The 19,594-nt window shown below is 42.2% G+C and overlaps 1 protein-coding gene across 1 annotated transcript in view; it reads left to right on the top strand.

The window, feature by feature from the left end:
• LOC308702450 (nucleolar protein 12-like) overlaps window positions 1-4,840 on the top strand; it is an 11,294-nt gene extending 6,454 nt beyond the window's left edge. Inside the window, exons 3-5 of the mRNA XM_081385301.1 lie at window positions 2,011-2,059; window positions 4,067-4,274; window positions 4,510-4,840. Coding sequence (XP_081241427.1) covers window positions 2,011-2,059; window positions 4,067-4,274; window positions 4,510-4,711 — 459 coding nt within the window. The 3' untranslated portion in view covers window positions 4,712-4,840. The remainder of the gene's footprint in view (window positions 1-2,010; window positions 2,060-4,066; window positions 4,275-4,509) is intronic.
• Window positions 4,841-19,594: the final 14,754 nt, after the last annotated feature.

The raw sequence follows: 19,594 nt of genomic DNA, 5'->3' as shown, positions 1-19,594 counted from the left end.
GGTGTGTGTGTGTGTGTGTGTGTGTGTGTGTGATGAGGAGCAAACTGAAGGAGGAGCAGAAGCGCGTCAGAGAGGAGGTGTGTGTGTGTGTGTGTAAGGAGGAGCAGAAGCGCGTCAGAGAGGAGGTGTGTAAAATCCTAGCATCAAAAGATATAGGCCTTGACATCCAATTCCCCAAATCTTTTTTGATTTTTTCCAAAACTTTTATATAGTTCTTACTAACTGTAGATTCTAAAGTTGGAAAAATGTCAATTCCTAAATATTTAAATTGATTTACAATTGGGATCTTAATTTGAGTTAAATCATCGCCAGAGCTAATTAAGGGAAGGAGAGCAGATTTTTGCCAATTTATTTTATATCCTGAGATACTGCTAAAGTCTGAAAATAGCTTCATGACATGGGGAAGCGACTGCGAGATTTTACTAATAAAGAGAAGCACATCATCTGCATAGATTGATATATGATGAATAGTAGAGTTTATTATGATGGGTAAAATATGACGTACTTTTTGAGCAAGAGGTTCAAGAGATAAAATAAATAGTAACGGAGACAGTGGGCATCCTTGGCGAGAACCTCTAGAAATTGTAAAATGTGAGGAGCAAATATTACCAGATAACACCATTGCACATGGATTTGCGTACAAAACTTTAATATACTTAATAAATTGTTCGCCAAGCCCCATGTGGTCTAATAAAGCCCAGAGGTAATCCCATTCAAGTCTGTCAAAAGCCTTGTTTGTTTATGTATGTGTGCGGGCGGGTGTGTGTATGTAGTTTTTGGTTTGAGCAAGCGAGGGAATGTGGGGGTGTAAAATGTATTTTCTGTACATGTATATGCCCTGTTTATTCTATTTTCTGTTTGTTTGTATGAAACTAAATAAATGTAAAAAAAATAAAAAATTGTTCACAAAAAAAGAGAGGAGGTGTGTGTGTGTGTGTGTGTGTGTGTGTGTGTGTGTAAGGAGGAGCAGAAGCGCATCAGAGAGGAGGTGTGTGTGTGTGTGTGTGTGTGTGTAAGGAGGAGCAGAAGCGCGTCAGAGAGGAGGTGTGTGTGTGAGTGTGTGTAAGGAGGAGCAGAAGCACGTCAGAGAGGAGGTGTGTGTGTGTGTGTGTGTGTGTGTGTAAGGAGCAGAAGCGCATCAGAGAGGAGGTGTGTGTGTGTGTGTGTGTGTGTGTAAGGAGGAGCAGAAGCGCGTCAGAGAGGAGGTGTGTGTGTGTGTGTGTGTAAGGAGGAGCAGAAGCACATCAGAGAGGAGGTGTGTGTGTGTGTGTGTGTGTGTGTGTGATGAGGAGCAAACTGAAGGAGGAGCAGAAGCGCGTCAGAGAGGAGGTGTGTGTGTGTGTGTGTGTGTGTGTGTGTGTGTGTGTGTGTGATGAGGAGCAAACTGAAGGAGGAGCAGAAGCGCGTCAGAGAGGAGGTGTGTGTGTGTGTGTGTGTTTGTGAGAGAGGAGCAAACTGAAGGAGGAGCAGAAGCGCGTCAGAGAGGAGGTGTGTGTGTGTGTGTGTGTGTGTGTGTGTGTGTGTGTGTGTGTGATGAGGAGCAAACTGAAGGAGCAGAAGCGCGTCAGAGAGGTGGTGTGTGTGTGTGTGTGTGTGTGTGATGAGGAGCAAACTGAAGGAGGAGCAGAAGCGCGTCAGAGAGGAGGTGTGTGTGTGTGTGTGATGAGGAGCAAACTGAAGGAGGAGCAGAAGCGCGTCAGAGAGGAGGTGTGTGTGTGTGTGTGTGTGTGTGTGATGAGGAGCAAACTGAAGGAGGAGCAGAAGCGCGTCAGAGAGGAGGTGTGTGTGTGTGTGTGTGTGTGTGTGTGTGTGTGTGTGTGTGTGTGATGAGGAGCAAACTGAAGGAGGAGCAGAAGCGCGTCAGAGAGGAGGTGTGTGTGTGTGTGTGTGTGTGTGTGATGAGGAGCAAACTGAAGGAGGAGCAGAAGCGCGTCAGAGAGGAGGTGTGTGTGTGTGTGTGTGTGTGTAATGGTGATGATGATGATGATGATGATGTTGTTCCTCCTCCAGAGACACAAAGAGTATCTGAAGATGCTGCTGGAGCGCCGCCAGGCTCTGGGTGAGTGTCGTGTGTGTGTGTGTGTGCAGAGCCGGATTAACGCAAAGGCAAACTAGGCACGTGCCTAGGGCCCGATTGGCGGGATGGGGCCCAGACAGAGGGACAAAAAAAAAAAAAAAAAAAGTACAAATGTCCTATCTACAATTTATTTCAATATTTATTAATTCACTATAAATAGTGACGATGTTTATCTTAACCATAGACTGTTACATTACTGCAGTTAAACCAATTAATGTGTGCCGGCTTCTGAAAGTATGTGTAACGAACGCATCCATCAGATGCTGCGAGGCTAAAGCCTAATAAGCACACAAAGAAGCACAGCTCATAATGCAGGTGTGAGAGTTGTCGTCATCTATTTTGGAGTGATTGCAATGTATTCTAAATATAAACTTGTACTGTAGATCAGCGTCATTTCTGGAAAAATCATTCACCGCTTTATTACGAGTTTAAAAGAGCGCGAGCGTCATTAACGTGCCCAGACGCGACGCTTTGAATTTGCGCGTACAATGAATAACATCGCGTCGGGAGCTGACTAGTAAAAAAGCTACAAAATTAAAAGACAAGACGTCTGTATTCTAAGTTAAAAAGCCAACACACTACAACATTTTTAAATGTTTCAAATAGTCTAAAGGATCTCATATATATGGGTCTATCTTCTAAATTCTGCTGATGATTAGATTCCTGACATTACGCCAATAATTTCACTTTATATATTTTTTTCTGCTCAGTAGCGATCGTGTCTTTCTCTTCCACTTGATTTGTGTATAGCATATTTAAGGTAGCAATGCAATATAAAAGCACTTATGCTCATCTACTGAAGTGGGATTCTGGAACTGTGAATAAATTGAATAAAACAGCAAAATAACAACAACAACAATAACATCTTCATTAAACAAAAAAGAGATTACCGTAGATAAAGTTTGATTAATATGTACGGTACCGGTAAAAGTCTGGACCCATTACTATTTTTAATGTTTTTGAAAGAAGTTTATTATTATGCTCTACAAGCCTGCATTTATTTGATCAAAAATACAGAAAAAAAAATATATGTGTTAAATATATAAAAAGTGATAGTGAAGACTTTTTTAAAACAACTCTTTAATAATCAAAAATCCTGAAAAAAAGTATCACAGGTTATAAAATAAATATTAAGCACCATTTCTAACATTTGATAATAAATCAGAATGATCACGTGGCACTAAATTCAGCTTTGCATCACAGAAATATAAAGTATAGTAAAATAGAAAATCATTATTTTAAATTTTAATAATATTTCACTATATTATTTTTCTGTATTTTTGATCAAATAAATCCAGGCTTGATGAGCATAAGAGACTTCTTTCAAAAACATTAAAAATAGTAATGTGTCCAAACTTATGTACTGTGTAAGTAAAAATATACTGCTTTTAAAATTAAATGTTGTATAAATAAAAAGGTTAGGAATCATATTTGTTTCAAGTGTTTTTTTATTGGGGGTGGGGGGCCTCCAACATGAATTTTGCCTAGGGCCTCCTAATGTCTAGAACCGGCTCTGTGTGTGTGAGGTCATGTGACACGTCTATATATGTGTGTGTGTGTGAGTTGTGTGTTGGGAATACCCCTTAGGTTATTATTATGGGAGGATTTTTGTAGACAATTTTTTTCATTACGTTTATCTCACCGACATGTTTGCTCACGCGATGCGTTCTGCATTTAGTTGTTTAGAGTTTACACAACACGAGGAAGCTTGATTTCAATCTTTAAATTAAACTGAAAAAAGTAGCAAAAATAAATACAATAGAATAAAGTGAAATATAAAGTAAAGTGCTTGTGTTGTTCTAACACTGGTATTCAGAAACACTACAGAAACTGAATAAAGTAATCAAATGTAAAATTACACTGGTTAGTCTTTTAGTCCTGACTAAATGAAGTGCAGATTAATCCTGGGGCGATGAGTGAATAAACTGGTCTCCATCAATTTGATTTTATTTGTTATTAAATAAACGTACATTTCGTGTGTGTGTTTAGACGAGGAAGACGAGCTGGAGGACGTGATCACAGCCACGACGGAGAGCGTTCAGTACGATCATCCCAACCACACCGTCACCGTGACGACCATCAGCGACCTCGACCTATCAGCAGACAGAATGCTGGATCCGCCGAGAGGAGAGCAGGACGGCGAGGAGAAGACGACAGCCCTGCCCAAGGTCTCCGGAAACCCCCTGCTGTCCAAGAAGTATGATCACTGTCATCATTCTCTAACACACACACACACACACACCCCTGAAGGGGTTCATTCTGAGAGAACAACCGGCCTGATGTACATATTTAGTACACGACTACTTGCCACAGAAGTAAAGTATTATCATCAGATTCAGATCGTGTTGTAAAGCTCTTTGAACGAATCATTGATTCATTGATTCACAGATGATTCAGTGATTCAGATTTGTCATGTGTGTGTGATTCTGCAGGATCCAGAGCCTCACGGCGTCACTCAACAGCCTCACTAAACAGAAGAGCAGCAAGCGAAGGTCCAAAAAGGAAATGAGGCGCAGAAGCCGTCTGAGCGACAGGAAGTCAGCATCAGCGCAAGACAACAAGCTCCGTCAGGGCAGAAGCACCAAAGCTCAGAGGCGCAGACAGACGGGCCGGAACGAGCGGCACCAGGACTGAGGAGCGGCAGACTCGTGGAGCGACTGATGCGACACACTTATGAACTCTCGCCGTTCTGTGTCTGTGTGTGTGTGTGTGTGTTTTTTTACATGTTGATACTTTAAACGGACATTAAAAAAAGAAACCTTTCATGCTACAGTGTCAAACTCTCATTCCCACATTAGGCAAGTTCACAACCATAACTATAACTGTAATAACTATACAGTTATAGTTATTATATCTGTGTATGATATCTACAGTTTCTAATCGAATGATTTTAACTTGTTACTTCGTGTGTTTCATGTAATGTGTATCGACATTACAAAACGCACTGTGTTTAGTTGAAGACGCAAAAAAACTGTGGAGAAACTTTAGGGACACCTATGTGAGGAAAACGAGAGAGGAAAAGGGAACTAAGAGTGGTCAAGTTTGGACTATTCGCACGCGAACTATTCGCGTTTTCGTTTCGCTTTTTCGTTACGCGTCCGGTGTGTGAAAGGACCTTAACTATAATAGCCTTCGATAACTGTAACAGTATCTATAATAACCTTTAATAACTACAATGATAACAGTAATAATTAATACATAATAACTGTAACCGGTCGGACCTCCGGCGGCACACCATCGTCTGCCTGCCAGCGTTTTTTGGGTTTTCCGCGGCACCGTCGGCACACCAGTGGCAAGCCGATAGCCTGTCCACGTGTTTCTGAGCGCTTACAGGACATCTTTCATTTTTAAATGTATATTTGTTTTATTTTTACAATTAAGAAGAATCTGAAAGCACAGAATAAAAATGGTGAAACTGACCTAATAGCTGTAGCTATATCAAAAGCAAAGTGTTGGTGGTATTAAAAAATACTGCCTAAGAGCATTTTTAGCATGCGTTCAAATGAAATATGGGGCTTGAGTGTTCGTAAAAACAACAATAAAAAAAATCTGAAAAATTTAAAAAGCCACGATTGTCTCTCAATCACGTGCACGAGTGGTAATTTGCACATATGAATGGGTCAAAGAACTTCAAAATGAGTTTTAAGTTCATGATTCAATAGTGATATTTTTATTCAAGTAAGGTTCTGATTCTAGATGTTTATGTTTGTAAATGCTGTGTGACTTTGACGCGTTTTAATGTGCGTGCGCGTGAACACTCGAGTCGTCTTCAAACACTGGAGCGGAGATGAGTTGCCATGGAAACGGCACCGCACTACTGCAACTGTCAGCAAAACTCCGTCGCTCGCTGTTGTTTTCACTGCTTTCAGGTGAGTTTAGCCTCTAAAATTACATAAATACATACAACTGTTCTTGACACTTCTCTTACTTGTAATTGACACGCTTCTGTTGAATATTTACTTTATAGAAATGGTTTAGTGTCTTCGAAAAAGTCTGTTAGCCTCAACCGTTTTTTGTTGTTTTTTTTCTCAACCGTTTTCTGAAGAGGTAGGCTAACTTTATAGCTTGAGCTTTTGTTTATGAAAGTTTGGGCTTTTAATCACATCTTATGTGTAGATGAGAGGTTTTGATAGTTTTGTTAAGATTTTGCTTGGAAGTGAGCTAATTTATTTAACATAGCCTAAACAAACTGTTAATCTGTCACCTTGTTACTCTTGTGGTGTTCCCGGTCAAAAATGACTGGCCTACAAAAAAATAGCTTATAAATCACTTGTTATGCTATATTTATCACCCAATTTTGGATTCAATATTTTTGTCAACTTGTTCTCTTTCAATTAGGACTGGTTTTATATCTCTATTTGCATCCTATTATTCGTAGGCCTCATTTATCTGAGAGTAGGCATTTCTGAATAATTTTATAACTATGTTATATAGCTCAACATGATGAAATGTTAGAATATAATCCGTACTATAGTCTAATGTTGATCTAGCTTATTGCTAGTCTCATACAGCCCACAAACTAACATAGAATAACATTATAGCTTTCAACACACTCAAATGCACAAATGCAGTTTAGTAGGATAGTGTGGACCTAGTGAAACAGCGCTGTTACCTCACATTTTTAATTCGTCTAATAAACTGACCTGTGTGAGTAGTTATTCAGCACTTGCGGGTAGTTCGGTAGAAGGAAATGTCCTCATTTCTTTATATCCCGTGTGGCACTGATTATCTGTCTCTCATTATCGGTCTCTCACAGTCACGTTAAAAAACATGAATGCATTCACTCATCCATAAACATTATTTCCCCACAAACATGATTAGATCCATCAGCATGACAAGAAGTTCCATGATTCCGATCATTCACTGCGTCATCAATCTACGCCTTTGTTATTGTTTTGAAGAGGTTAGCGGCTGGGAGACAGTGAGCTCTTAGTTGAATTAAGTCTGAGTCATAGGCATTTTAGATGGCTGAGGAGCACTAATTCTGAGGCTGAGGAGATTAATTCTTCCTCCGACTGGGTCAAGAAAAGCCAGTAGTCAAGGTAGTTCAGGATGTGCATCCCCTTCTGACTCAAGGGGAAAGTGCTGCATTACATGCACTTCATAAAAGTGTGTGGGGCCAGGGACAGTCCGAATGGTAGGAACCTCGAACGTGAACCTCAAGAACGGTCTGTGATGGAGGGGATATCTGGATATGGAAGTATGCATCTTTCAGTTCCACTGAGAAAAACCAATCCCCTCTGCGTACTAGCGCTAGGATTTGTTCCAAAGTTAGCATCCTGAACGGCCGTCTCATGAGGGCCTTGTTCAGATGTCTGAGGTCTAAGATGGGCCTGAGGCCACCATCCTTTTTGGGAACAAGGAAGTAGCGGCTGTAGAAGCATGACTCACTGTGGGGCGGAGGAACTGTTTCCCTCGCCAGTAATGTCAATGTCAATGTCACATTTATTTGTATAGCACATTTCCAAGGCCAGGACCTACCAAAGTACTTCACAGTAAAATATACAAAATATTAGTCACACACTGATACAATAAAAACAATGAAGTAACAAAATACTAAGAATAAAGGTACACATAGAATACAACACATTCATCAAGGCGGCTCCCCTGTGCCAAAAGCTACTTCAAACAAATGAGTCTTCAGCAATGATTTAAAAGTGGACAAGCTACCAGCAGTCCGCACAGCTACAGGCAGTGAGTTCCAGAGAGTGGGAGCTGCCACTGAGAAGGCTCGATCACCACTGGATCTCAATTTCGATCTAGGAACCTCCAGGACCATCAGACTGGCTGAACGAAGGTCTCTGGAGGACCTATGCAACCTGACAAGATCTGTAAGGTACTCTGGGGCTAACCCATTGATACATTTAAAAACAAATAAAATAACCTTAAAATCAACCCGGTACTTTACTGGGAGCCAGTGAAGTGACGAGAGCACTGGAGTGATGTGCTCCCGCTTCTTCTTGCCACTTAATAGACGAGCTGCTGCATTCTGTACAAGCTGCAGACGATAGAGCTCAGACTTCCCAATGCCTGTATACAACGAGTTGCAGTAATCCAGGCGAGCGGTAATAAAAACATGAATAACTTTTTCTAGGTCAGCCTGTCTTAGATACGGTTTGACTTTAGCTATCAGTCTAAGCTGAAAAAAGCTAGACTTAACCACAGCACTGACCTGCTTATCCAGTTTAAAAGCACTGTCAACAATCACTCCACGATTCCTGGCATGGGATCTTAAGTGAGGTGCTAGTTGGCCAAGGGAGCTAGTAAGAACCTGAACCAACTCTGGACGACCAAACAATACAACCTCCGTTTTATTCTCATTTAGTTTTAAAAAGTTTAGGTCCATCCATGTCTTAATATCGCTCATGCAGTTTATCACGGCCTGCAAAGATTCTTTAGCTGGAACCTTTAGCGGTAGATACACCTGCACATCATCAGCGAAGCAGTGGAAGGAAATGCCATGCTGCCTGAATATGGATCCCAATGGTAGCATATACAGGGTAAATAGGAGCGGACCCAGAACTGACCCCTGCGGTACCCCGCAGGTCAGAGGGGCCACTGAGGAGGAAAACTGTCCCATTTGTACAGAAGTTGATCTGTCTGTTAAATACGACTCAAACCACTTTAGGACAGTGCCTTTTAAGCCAACACAGTGCTCTAAGCGCCACAGAAGAATTTTATGATCAACTGTGTCGAAGGCTGCAGTCAAATCAAGCAAAATTAGAATGGCACAGCTGCCAGTATCAAGGTATAAGAACAGATCATTAAAAACTTTTAAAAGAGCAGTCTCCGTGCTGTGACGAGACCTAAAACCAGACTGAAACTGTTCACAAACATCAGCTGTTTTTAAAAATTCTTGGACCTGAATTAACACAGCTCTTTCTAAAACCTTTGAAATAAAAGGGAGCTTAGAAATGGGTCTAAAATTAGACAATACCAGAGGGTCTAAGTTCTTCTTCTTCAAAAGAGGCTGTACTATGGCATGTTTGAAGGAGGATGGAACGCAGCCAGAACTAAGACACAAATTAATAAATTTCAAAATAAAAGACTCCACCGAACAGAAAACCTCCTTAAACAGACATGATGGAATGCTATCTGTTTGACAGTTAGCAGGGCGTAAATGTGCAACTATCTCATTCAGTTCAGAGAGACAGACCGGTTCAAAGCTGTCAAAGACAGCTGTGCTTGCTAGAGGAGCTGAGGGGTCCTGAGCAGACCGAGAGAGTGGGATTCTAATAGCAGAAATCTTGTCTCTAAAAAACTGCAGAAAAGCCTCACACAAGCTAGAAGAAGGCTCCATACAGACAGCATCACCAGAGTTCACCAGTTAATCAAATACATTAAAAAGAACCTGAGGCTTATGAGCATTTTTTGACACAAGTGAGGAAAAATATTCAGTTTTTGCAGTTTTTACAGCCTGCTGATAATTAATGAGACTGTCCTGAAGGAGTTCCCTAGAAATTTGAAGATTGTCCTTTTTCCATTTTCTCTCCGCCTGTCTACATGTGCGCCTGAGCGCACGAGTGGACTCATTCAGCCAGGGCTCCTTCTGTGGCTTTATGCGCTTTAAAGTCATGGGTGCGATCGAATCTAAAATCTTAGTACAGAGAGAATCAAACATTGCTATGCATTCATCCACACTGCGGTCATTAAGATCGTCCAGAGAGTATAAAAAAGAGTCTTTAAAAATAGCACAAAACAACTGTGGAGTTCCAGAATTGAAAACACGGAGACGGCGTAGAGGAGCTGCGCTTAAAGAGGGAGCAGGCACAGAGAGGGAGAATAGAACAGGTAAATGGTCAGATAAAAGTGTGTGGCCGATCTCGGTTATCTGTATGTCCAGCCCATATGACAGCACAAGATCCAAAATATGACCCTTTTCATGTGTGGGCTCCCGAACAGATTGCATAAGGTTAAAAGAGTCAATTACATTCATGAAGTCTTTGACCAGAGGTCTGTTCTCACAACACACATGTATATTAAAATCGCCAACAATCAAAAAGTGGTCATATTTAAGAGTGACACCCGATACAAAGTCTGCAAAGTCCCGAACAAAGTCTTTGTTGAATTTTGGTGGCCGATAGACCACCGCACAGAGAAAAGTTTCCGAAAGCTTTACCTCAAAGAGTTGCAGCTCAAAGCTGGAGTAGCCTGCAGTTGAAGATTGTTGACAGCAAAAAGTAGATTTAAAAATGGATGTCAGTCCTCCACCTTTACCGGTAATACGAGGGGAGTTGAAGTAGTTGCATCCAGGTGGAAGAAGCTCAGATAAAGGAGCAAGATCACCTTCATGGAGCCAGGTTTCCGTCAGGAACATAAAATCCAAATTACGTGCGGTAAAGAGATCGTTCCGTAAAAAAGTTTTGTTTGTGACAGATCTCACATTCAGCAGAGCCAGATTTAAAGTAAGAGTGTCAGATGCGGACAGGACATTCAGGGAGCAGAGGCTCCGACGATCCACACCTCTTCTCCTAGTCGGTACACGCCAGCTGGCAGGGGGGAGCACCAGCCGATCGGGGTCCACCGAGCGGCCGATACCGCCTAAGCCACCAGCGTCAGGGAATACCGGCCGGATCCATCGGTCCCTAAACACCCTCGAGTGCAAAACAGCATCGTCCAACGGATACAGCTCGGTCCAGCGACCAAGCACACGAATGGTCCTCAGAATAGCCTCGAACCTTACCCGGACACCTCCGCGTTTACCACGTCTTCTGCGGCGTCTCTTGCAAGCATGATAAAGAGGAGGGCGCCTCAGGAAGGCCGGAATTTCCTCGAGGCATGGAGGTGGAGGTGAGCTTTCCAGCAGGTCAGGTTTAATCTGATTGCAGAAGTCTCCAATCTCAAGCAGAGTTTGGCGATCATAGGTGAGAAATGATAGTACGCCTTGGCAACATAGGTAAAATAATAATAAATATAGAACAAAGACAGAGTGGAAAGGACAGACGGCCAGCCAAACATCTCAGCGCCATCTTTGTTTTTTTGAAGTGCATCCTTGCTCATTACTAGTAAGCTCATTACTTCGGCACGGAGGACGTGTGCCACGTTGCTCCTTACCGAAGTATCAACTATGCCCGTGAAGTGGGGTGGTCTGCGAGCAAATTTGAGCGAGTAACCTTGTGTCACTGTGCTCAGAACCTCACACCGGGGATGGCTTTCCAAGCCTCGGCCCGGGCAGCTAGGGGCCATGTACCGACACCCATAGAGTCTGGAAGAGTGCTCTTTTATAGAGTTTTTTTTTTTTTTTCGCTTATAACAACGGTCAATTGCATGTAGGGCTGGGCGATATGACGAAATATATCGTCTGGACGATAGAAAATGTCTATCGTTTTATATAAGGCTCTATCGTTTACGCCACGATAAGGCGTTTTACGGCAGAATTAACCTCACGGCATGCCCATGCACGCTGCAATACATAAACAAACATGGAGGAAGACGGTAGTAGACGCGGTTCAGACCAGGGTAAGTTAATTCTCAACTAGATGACCAGCCAACCCAACCCGTTAGTAGCTCCACAACAGCGCGCATCTGTGCATTCATTCATTCACACACACACACACACACACACACAAGAGAGAGAGAGAGAGAGAGAGAGAGAGAGAGAGAACGCGTGTACAGACACTATTGCGATTAGAACAAAGCAAATATAGAACTGACCTATTCCTCAACCGGATCCGTTGCTCCTCGAAATGAAAACGAGGTGAACCTGAAAGTGAACATATCCAACTGATTGGTGTTCACATGTTTGCGTGGATCGCCTCAGATTATTTGCGTTTGAATAGCGCGCGCTCTCCGTAATTAAGATCAAAGTCAACAGAATATTTTGAATCTCTTTTGCACTTATAAGAAAAAAAAACCTATCGCGCCGGCGCGATTGTCGAACCCAGGGGATTAAAAAATAGATTTTCGCCAAAAATCCTCTTTGGCTCCGCGGCTGCCATGGTAAACAACGTTAAAGCCTACCGGTGACTGAAGTCTCACGTCACGTGCGAGTCAAGAGCGAAGTGATTGGCCCTGTCCCAAATGGCACACTCCGGACTTGTGGACTTCCTCAGAGTCCACACTTTGGTGACGTCATGTAGTGCAGACCTATAGGGCCCTTGGCGCGAGTCCACGAGGGCGCATTGAGAGGTATTTTTGGGACAGACTTGATCAGCACGCCGGAAATAACGGGCTGTTTTTTTTTTGTTTGTTTTTTTGCATTACAATGGAAATAATACAAAACAATGAACATGAACATGTGGGGATACAGAGAAAATGAAAGTAAATAATAACAGTAAATAAAATATTTTTACAATTTATATAAAACTTATTCTATAATACAGGATATTTTCGAAGCTCTTTTATTGGAGGGGATTTTTTGAAGTGAAGAATAACTGTAAATCATAAGCAAAAAATTTGCAACTAGGTTTGAATTTAAGGTATCTTGCTTTGTGAATATGATATTTACCCATCGTACAGAAAAAGTTTAATATATCATCTAGCTTTTTATTTTCAGAGAAATCAGAGTGAAAAATAACCTTATTGACAGAAATACAGGCCTGGTTGTTGTTGGACAGGAGAAATCACATTTTTTGCGCTCCAACGTCTTATCTCCATGTCAACTACACAGCCTAATTTTACAGTTCTATATTTTGATATTGTGCATATCACCTGGGCATTAGACAATAGATACACCATGCTTATTTAAATGATGTATACAGTTGTACATAATAATACATAATGTTCCATTTGAACTAAGATTGCAATTTTAAAACATAATGAAAATGTGCATGAGTTTCAGATGAATTTACAGGTTTCAATATTCATACTATGTTTACATATGACTCAGTAAAGCCCTGCCATTATTTATTTAATGAATCATAATGCGATCGTATTATTAAACGCGCTATTATTATGTTTGAGACATCAACCACTGGTCGATTACCTTAATGTTTGTATAAACTGTAGGTAACCACTGATAAAATGTACATTTAGGTCATAAAAACCGTAATATTTTCTTCTCAGCCATGTCAACAATTATCCGCGAGTGAAATCTCCTCCCATCTGTTGTCTGATTGGCCTTTCGCATGGATTCCTGGGTAGTTAAAGTGCGTGAAGCCTGCTTCTATGCGGGCTTCGCGGAAGACCGCTTCAAGGGCACAAAGGGGGCGCTGCTGAGCACACTTCAGAGCGGTAAAATGCTGAATGGGACAGCCTACGGACTCGTAGACTCAGCGAGCACGCGCAATTCAAGTCCACGAGACCGAAAGTCCGCATGAAGTGCGCCATTTGGGACAGGGCCATTGACATGGACATGACCAGGCTACCGTAGCTATGGCTTGGATTCGTTAGCAAACATTGCCCACCTGTGGTATTTGCATGTTACTATCACAAGCATAATGTTGTGGCCTGCCCAGAAAAACGTTGGTTCTAATAATTATTTACCTCCGCCAACAGCGAGACCGGCCAATGTTAGAGACCCGGCCGGTAATGGAATACAGGCCAATATTAGAGGATTTACGGTAGACTATTCATGAACTGAATTAACAGAAAAATTGCTATATCGTTATGTATATCGTTATCGGGATATCAAATGAGCTATATCGGGATATGAAATTTTGGCCATATCGCCCAGCCCTAATTGCATGGGTGCGTGACCTCGAACGGGCCCAGAGTTTGCAATTGCAACATCTACTTCAACAGCCAAAACTGAACAGGGTGTTTGGAGGAACACAAGACTCTCTGGAGGGTAGTCTTGCCGCAGCGAGACTTAACCCTTCCCTCTTCCTTCCTGTATGATCAGAACAGCCTTTGTGGCGCAGGGTCCAGCGTTATCTTAAGCCTGGGTCCCTGACGCTTAGGAGTTAAGCGTTTAGACTGATGAGGGCGCTGTTGATGCTCAGGCGTTGGCTTGGCTGGCTGCTGAGTCTGCACTGTTTTCTGGCGACTCTGCTGCAGAGCTGGAGGTTGTGGCGCATTGCCTGTGAGGACTTCTGTGCTGCCATGAATTGCTCCGCGAAGTTGTCTACCGTGGGGCCAAAGAGGCCAGTGGTGGAGACTGTTGAATCGCAGAAGGCAGTTCTGTCCACGACCTTGATTTCAGTCAGATTAAGCCATAAGTGATAAAGCCATAAGTCTTCCAATGGCTTGGGTGATGACATTCGTAGTGCAGGACCAGGTCTATAGCGCTGCGGAGGTCACAGAATGCGGCTGGGTCCAGACTTGTCCAAAGACTGAAGGAGTTTGGCCTAGGACACTTGGAGGAGCGCCATGGCCAGAGGACGCGTAGGCCCTGCCACCGGGGGCTGAAGTAGTCCTGCTGGGCTTAGATGGGTGAGCTACCTTGGCTTTCCATCCAATAGCAGTGGGTAGACAAAGGTACACAGCCATGGCTTCTTTGAGAGGGGGCAGCTTCTCGTAACCCTTCTCCATGGTGCCATCAATGGTAGAGAGCAGTGGATGTAGAAGTGCATAGGCATGCCAAGTAGGGGGCGCGCCATGACTTAGTAGGTTCATTGTGAAGTTCGGGAAAGAATGGGGCCTGCTGGCACCCCGTCAGGAACCATTCATCCAGGTGGCTGCGTGTGGGTTCCTCTGGGGAGCCCATTCCGAGTCCGAGCTCCTCGATGGCTTCAGAATAAAGCGCAGAATAATTCGGCGTCCAGTCCAGCTCTGATGTCACTCTGGTCTCTTAATGGCGAGGGAGTGTTAACTATAAAATAACTAACGATAACTGTTTACAAAAAAAAACTGCTTTGAACTACCATGTGAATTCGACACACACACACACACACACACACAAACAGGCGCACACATCTTTGTGGGGACTCTCCATAGACGTAATGGTTTTTATACCGTACAAACTGTACATTCTATCCCCTTACACTAAACCTACCCCTAAACCTACCCATCACAGGAAACTTTCTAGATTTTTACATTTTCAAAAAAATATAATTTAGTATGTTTATTAATCCATTTCCCTCATGGGGACCGCTGTCTGGTCCCCACAATGGAGGTGATCTCAGGTTTTACTATCCTTGTGGGGACATTTGGTTCCCATTATGTAATATAAACCAAAACACACACACACACACACACACACACATCAAGAATCAGCACATGGATCTCAAAAATGGTAACAATTAACAAAATATTCAGATCTGTACATCACAAAACAAACAACAAAAAAAAAAAACGACGGAATGTCGCAATGCATCCTGGGAGTCATGGATGAGTTTTGGACTATGCTGGTACCCATCATGCATTGTAGCATAAAGCTTTATGTTGCTTGTCACCGTTGAGATACATTTGCTGATTCTTGATGTCTGTGTGTGTCAGAATGATGCCACAGCTCAATATATTTTGTGTACAGAGCAAAATCCTCAGTGTTAAAGCACACAGTTCAGAGTCTATATGAGCCCAATCTACAGAGAGGACAAAGTTACACTGGTATAGTGTCACTATATAGCAACGGATGTAAACACTCGGTTGATCAGATGAGAGGAAGTTAATAACCACAAGAGGAGCTGGTGATGTTTAAAGGAAGAGCTGTATCTATATATAATGAAGAGGAAGAGCTATAACGATATATAATGAAGAGGAAGACTGACAGAAACAGAAAATGGCTGATATATACACATATCTGTGTCTGCTGGGACTGATCATTCTCTCTTCACTTCTCACAGGTAAAGAAATCTGTATTTTTAGTGGAATTAGTCTGGAAAGAGTTCATTTGAACATGCTCAGTTTATTCTTGTACACATTCACGTTGTGATCTCAGAGTTGTGTTGTCCTACAACACATACCGTTTTATTACTAAATCTGGACATAGTGTGCGACCGGTCTTTAGTTAGCTCTGAGTTGTGTGGGAAAATGAACGAGACCGGGCAACAGAAATTACTCTGGACAGATTTTATTCTGCAAGAATAAAAAGACAAATCAAAACACGCTTGAATATGTGGCCTTCTCTCGCAATTGTAACAACAGTCTGTCAGTGAAAGGCATTATTTTAGCCAGAGCTTGCACACTCATGCTCAATGAACTCAAAAATGCATGCTTCACATCATTCACGCAAACTTCATACATGTTTGAAAATTAAAGTGCATTAAAGAACAAAATTGCATGTTTTATTACAATAAAACTCATATCAAACTTTTTTAGACGTAGCTTTAGCACAACTCAACGCTCTTCAGTCACGCTTACCGCAAACTGAAGGACAGGAACTAGAACATGTCTTAAAGGAGCCACGCACCATATTTAAAAATACTGGGGGAAAAACATATAACCACAGAAACACGACATCTCAAATGAAAGAAATCAGTAATAAAATAATAATTTGTAGAATACAAAATAATTGTATAAATATAACAAATTATAAAAGGGAGAGATTTTGAGTGAAATGAATAAATAAATATAACACCTATTACAAGTGTCACACTCAAACCTCTGTGGCCTCATGTACAAAGACATGTGCGTTGAATTCATACTAAAACATTGCGTACAGACAAAGCTGTAAATGTGCGTACGCACAAAAAAAAACCCAGATGTATGAATCTCTGCGTACGAAGGATCCCACGCATATTCTCTTTGTACATCCCAGTTAACGTAAAATTGAGCGCACATGCACGAGCACAACGCCCCACCCAGTCTCCTCCCTTAATTCAATTAATTTAAATATGGTAATGAAAAGAAAGCAGTAAGAAAATGGTGGCAAGAAACGAAACTTTACAGAAAGTGAATTTGAGGTGCTACTATCGGAGGTAGAAACGAAAAAAAAGAAATTATTTGGAACTTTGTCCTCCGGAATTAATAACAAAAGGAAAAAATATGAGTGGTAGAGTTTGGCTGATGCCGTCAATGCGGTGGGATCGTCGCACTGTAGAGTAGACTGGGTGCAGTTGAGACACTTTTTGCGTTTTGATTTTTCACACAAAAATAGACACTGAAAGAAGTGAATTTCTACATGACACGCCACATGACATTTCATTAGCTTGTAGACTAAGATATTATCAATCAATAATACCCACAAGTAGTTTATAATTTCCACAATTAGCTCATAAAAATAAGGTGGTCTTTGTCTCAACTTTGTCTCAATTAGGGGTGTGCTCAAAATATCGATTCTTAGATACATACTGATATAATAAAAAAAGATACAGTATCGACATTCTAGCCCTTAGTATCGATACCCAGCCATTAGGGGGCAGCGGCTCATGAAAAAAACTCATGGAAAATGTTGAAGATTTTAGAAGCGCCGTTGTCCCTAAAGGCAGATGTTTGGAAACATTTTGGTTTTAAAGCAAAGGAAGGAAACCAAGGGATCGATAAAACAAATGCAATCTGCAAGCATTGCCAGGCTTCTATACGCTACACCGGTAATACAACTAACCTGCGCGCCCACCTGCAAAGACACCATGCAGACAAGCTAGCTTTGCCGCAGCCCATAAAAACACGGGAACCCACGCAAACTACTTTGGACAACACAACATCCAAGCTTCCATCTAACTCAGTCCGTGCACAGAAGATTACGGAGTCTGTGGTGCATTATATTTGCAAAGGTTTATGTCCCTACAGTGTTGTCGAGAACACAGGCTTTCGCTTTATGATCAACACGTTAGATCCCCGTTATGTGATCCCTACCCGCAGCTACATGACCAACAAAGCAGTACCGAGGATGTATGACAAAGTCAGAGACAATGTTAAGTCAGCCCTGAGTTCTGCCCCACGAGTGGCACTGACTTGTGATGGGTGGACATCGCGAGCCACGGAAGCTTTTGTTACAATCACTTGCCATTACGTTAACGAGGAGTGGGAACTGATGTCGCACGTTTTACAAACGCGAGCCATGCATGAGAGCCATACGGGGTCAAACATTGCAGAGTTACTGAAAGCGGCGCTGGAGGAGTGGGACCTCGTATCCAAAGACCCAGCTATTGTGACTGACAACGGCGCAAATATGAGGGTCGCAGCGGAGCTTGCCGGTATGTTGCATTTCAGGTGCTTCGCTCACTTTTTTCGCAGCGTGCACTGAAGCTTCCTGCTGTCGCTCGTTTATTGGGACGTGTTAGACGGATATCCACCTTATTTAAGCTCAGTACCACAGCCAGCCACGTACTTCGACAGAAGCAGAAGTTGCTCGAGTTGCCTGAACATAAACTGATCACTGATGTTGTGACGCGCATGATATGCTCGAGCGCTTTCTTGAGCAGCAACCCGCTGTCTCCACTGCTCTTCTGTCCAACGAGCTTAGGAAAACCAAGAAAGATGTTTGCACCCTATGTGAGTCGGACATTACATCTGCGGAGGAGATAGTGGATGCAATGAAGCCCATGAAGATTGCTACTCTTGTAATGTCAAAAGAAGGCTCTCCAACACTGTCAGTTGTGGCCCCTCTTCATGCTCAGCTCATCCAGGATTTCCAAGAGAGCAGAGCAGATAGTGAAAGAAATCGAAGCGGCTATTTGCCAAGATTTGAGCAAGAGGTACATGGATCAGCAGAAAGAGACCATGTATGTATGTTCAGCACTCGATCCAAGATTCAAAGCTTTGCCCTTCCTTCCTGATGATGAACGAGAGGAAATATACTTGAGAATCACTGCAGAAGCTCGAAGAATTCAAGAACTATTTCAGGTAAGCCCTTTGACTGTGTCATTAACATTAGCATTACATGGTTAAAAAACATAAAAATCAAACAAACACACACACATATATATACACCAAGTGCAATAAAACGAAATATTCAGTTCATAATTTCAAATTCATAATAGTATGTTAGAGCTTAAAAAACTAAATGGTTTCAAACATATACTTCATGTAAAGCACTATACTAGCAAAACAATATATTGTAAAGGTTTGTCAGTTCATCGCATTAAATAAAAGGCAAACTAACTATTATATGTCTTTGAATATGCTCTTTATAGAATTAACTATGGGTTTATTGATAAAAAATCTGTATTTTGCATAATAGGAAGAAGCTGAAGTGATACCAGGAGAGGAGGACAATCATGTGGAAGACAAGGATGACATTCCTGCCAGCCCACCACCCAAGAAGAAAAAGGACTTGTGCTGTTTGGCTCATCTGTTTGGTTCAACTTACAGTGCAGGTCCTGCGGTGAGACACAGAACCACACAGGCCCAGGCAGAAGAGGAGATGTCAAGGTACAAGGGGGCACCACCCCTGTCTCTTGCTGAGGGAAGTCCACTCAGTTGGTGGAAAGAGCACCAGAATGAATATCTACTAATGTCACGCCTTGCCAAAGTGCACCTGTGCATTCCAGGGACTAGTGTCTCCTCGGAGCGCGTTTTCTCTACGGCAGGCCATATTGTAACTGCACAGAGAAGTGTACTAAGCTCAAAGCATGTTGACCAACTTCTGTATTTGAACAAAAAATTTTAAGTCATAGGATAAAGCTAGCATTACCAAGAGTATCCTCAGGTTATTGTTTTGTTGCTGCAGTGATTTTTGTTCAACCTGCCTTTTTGAGGACAAACCTGGTTTAGCCTTAAGATTTTAAAAATCCATCCTGTTATGAGGTAGATTTG

Source organism: Scardinius erythrophthalmus, assembly GCF_964197995.2.
Source record: "Scardinius erythrophthalmus genome assembly, chromosome: 1".
In the NCBI taxonomy this organism is placed as follows: Eukaryota; Metazoa; Chordata; class Actinopteri; order Cypriniformes; family Leuciscidae; genus Scardinius; species Scardinius erythrophthalmus.
This window is presented reverse-complemented; position numbering and strand designations above follow the sequence as displayed.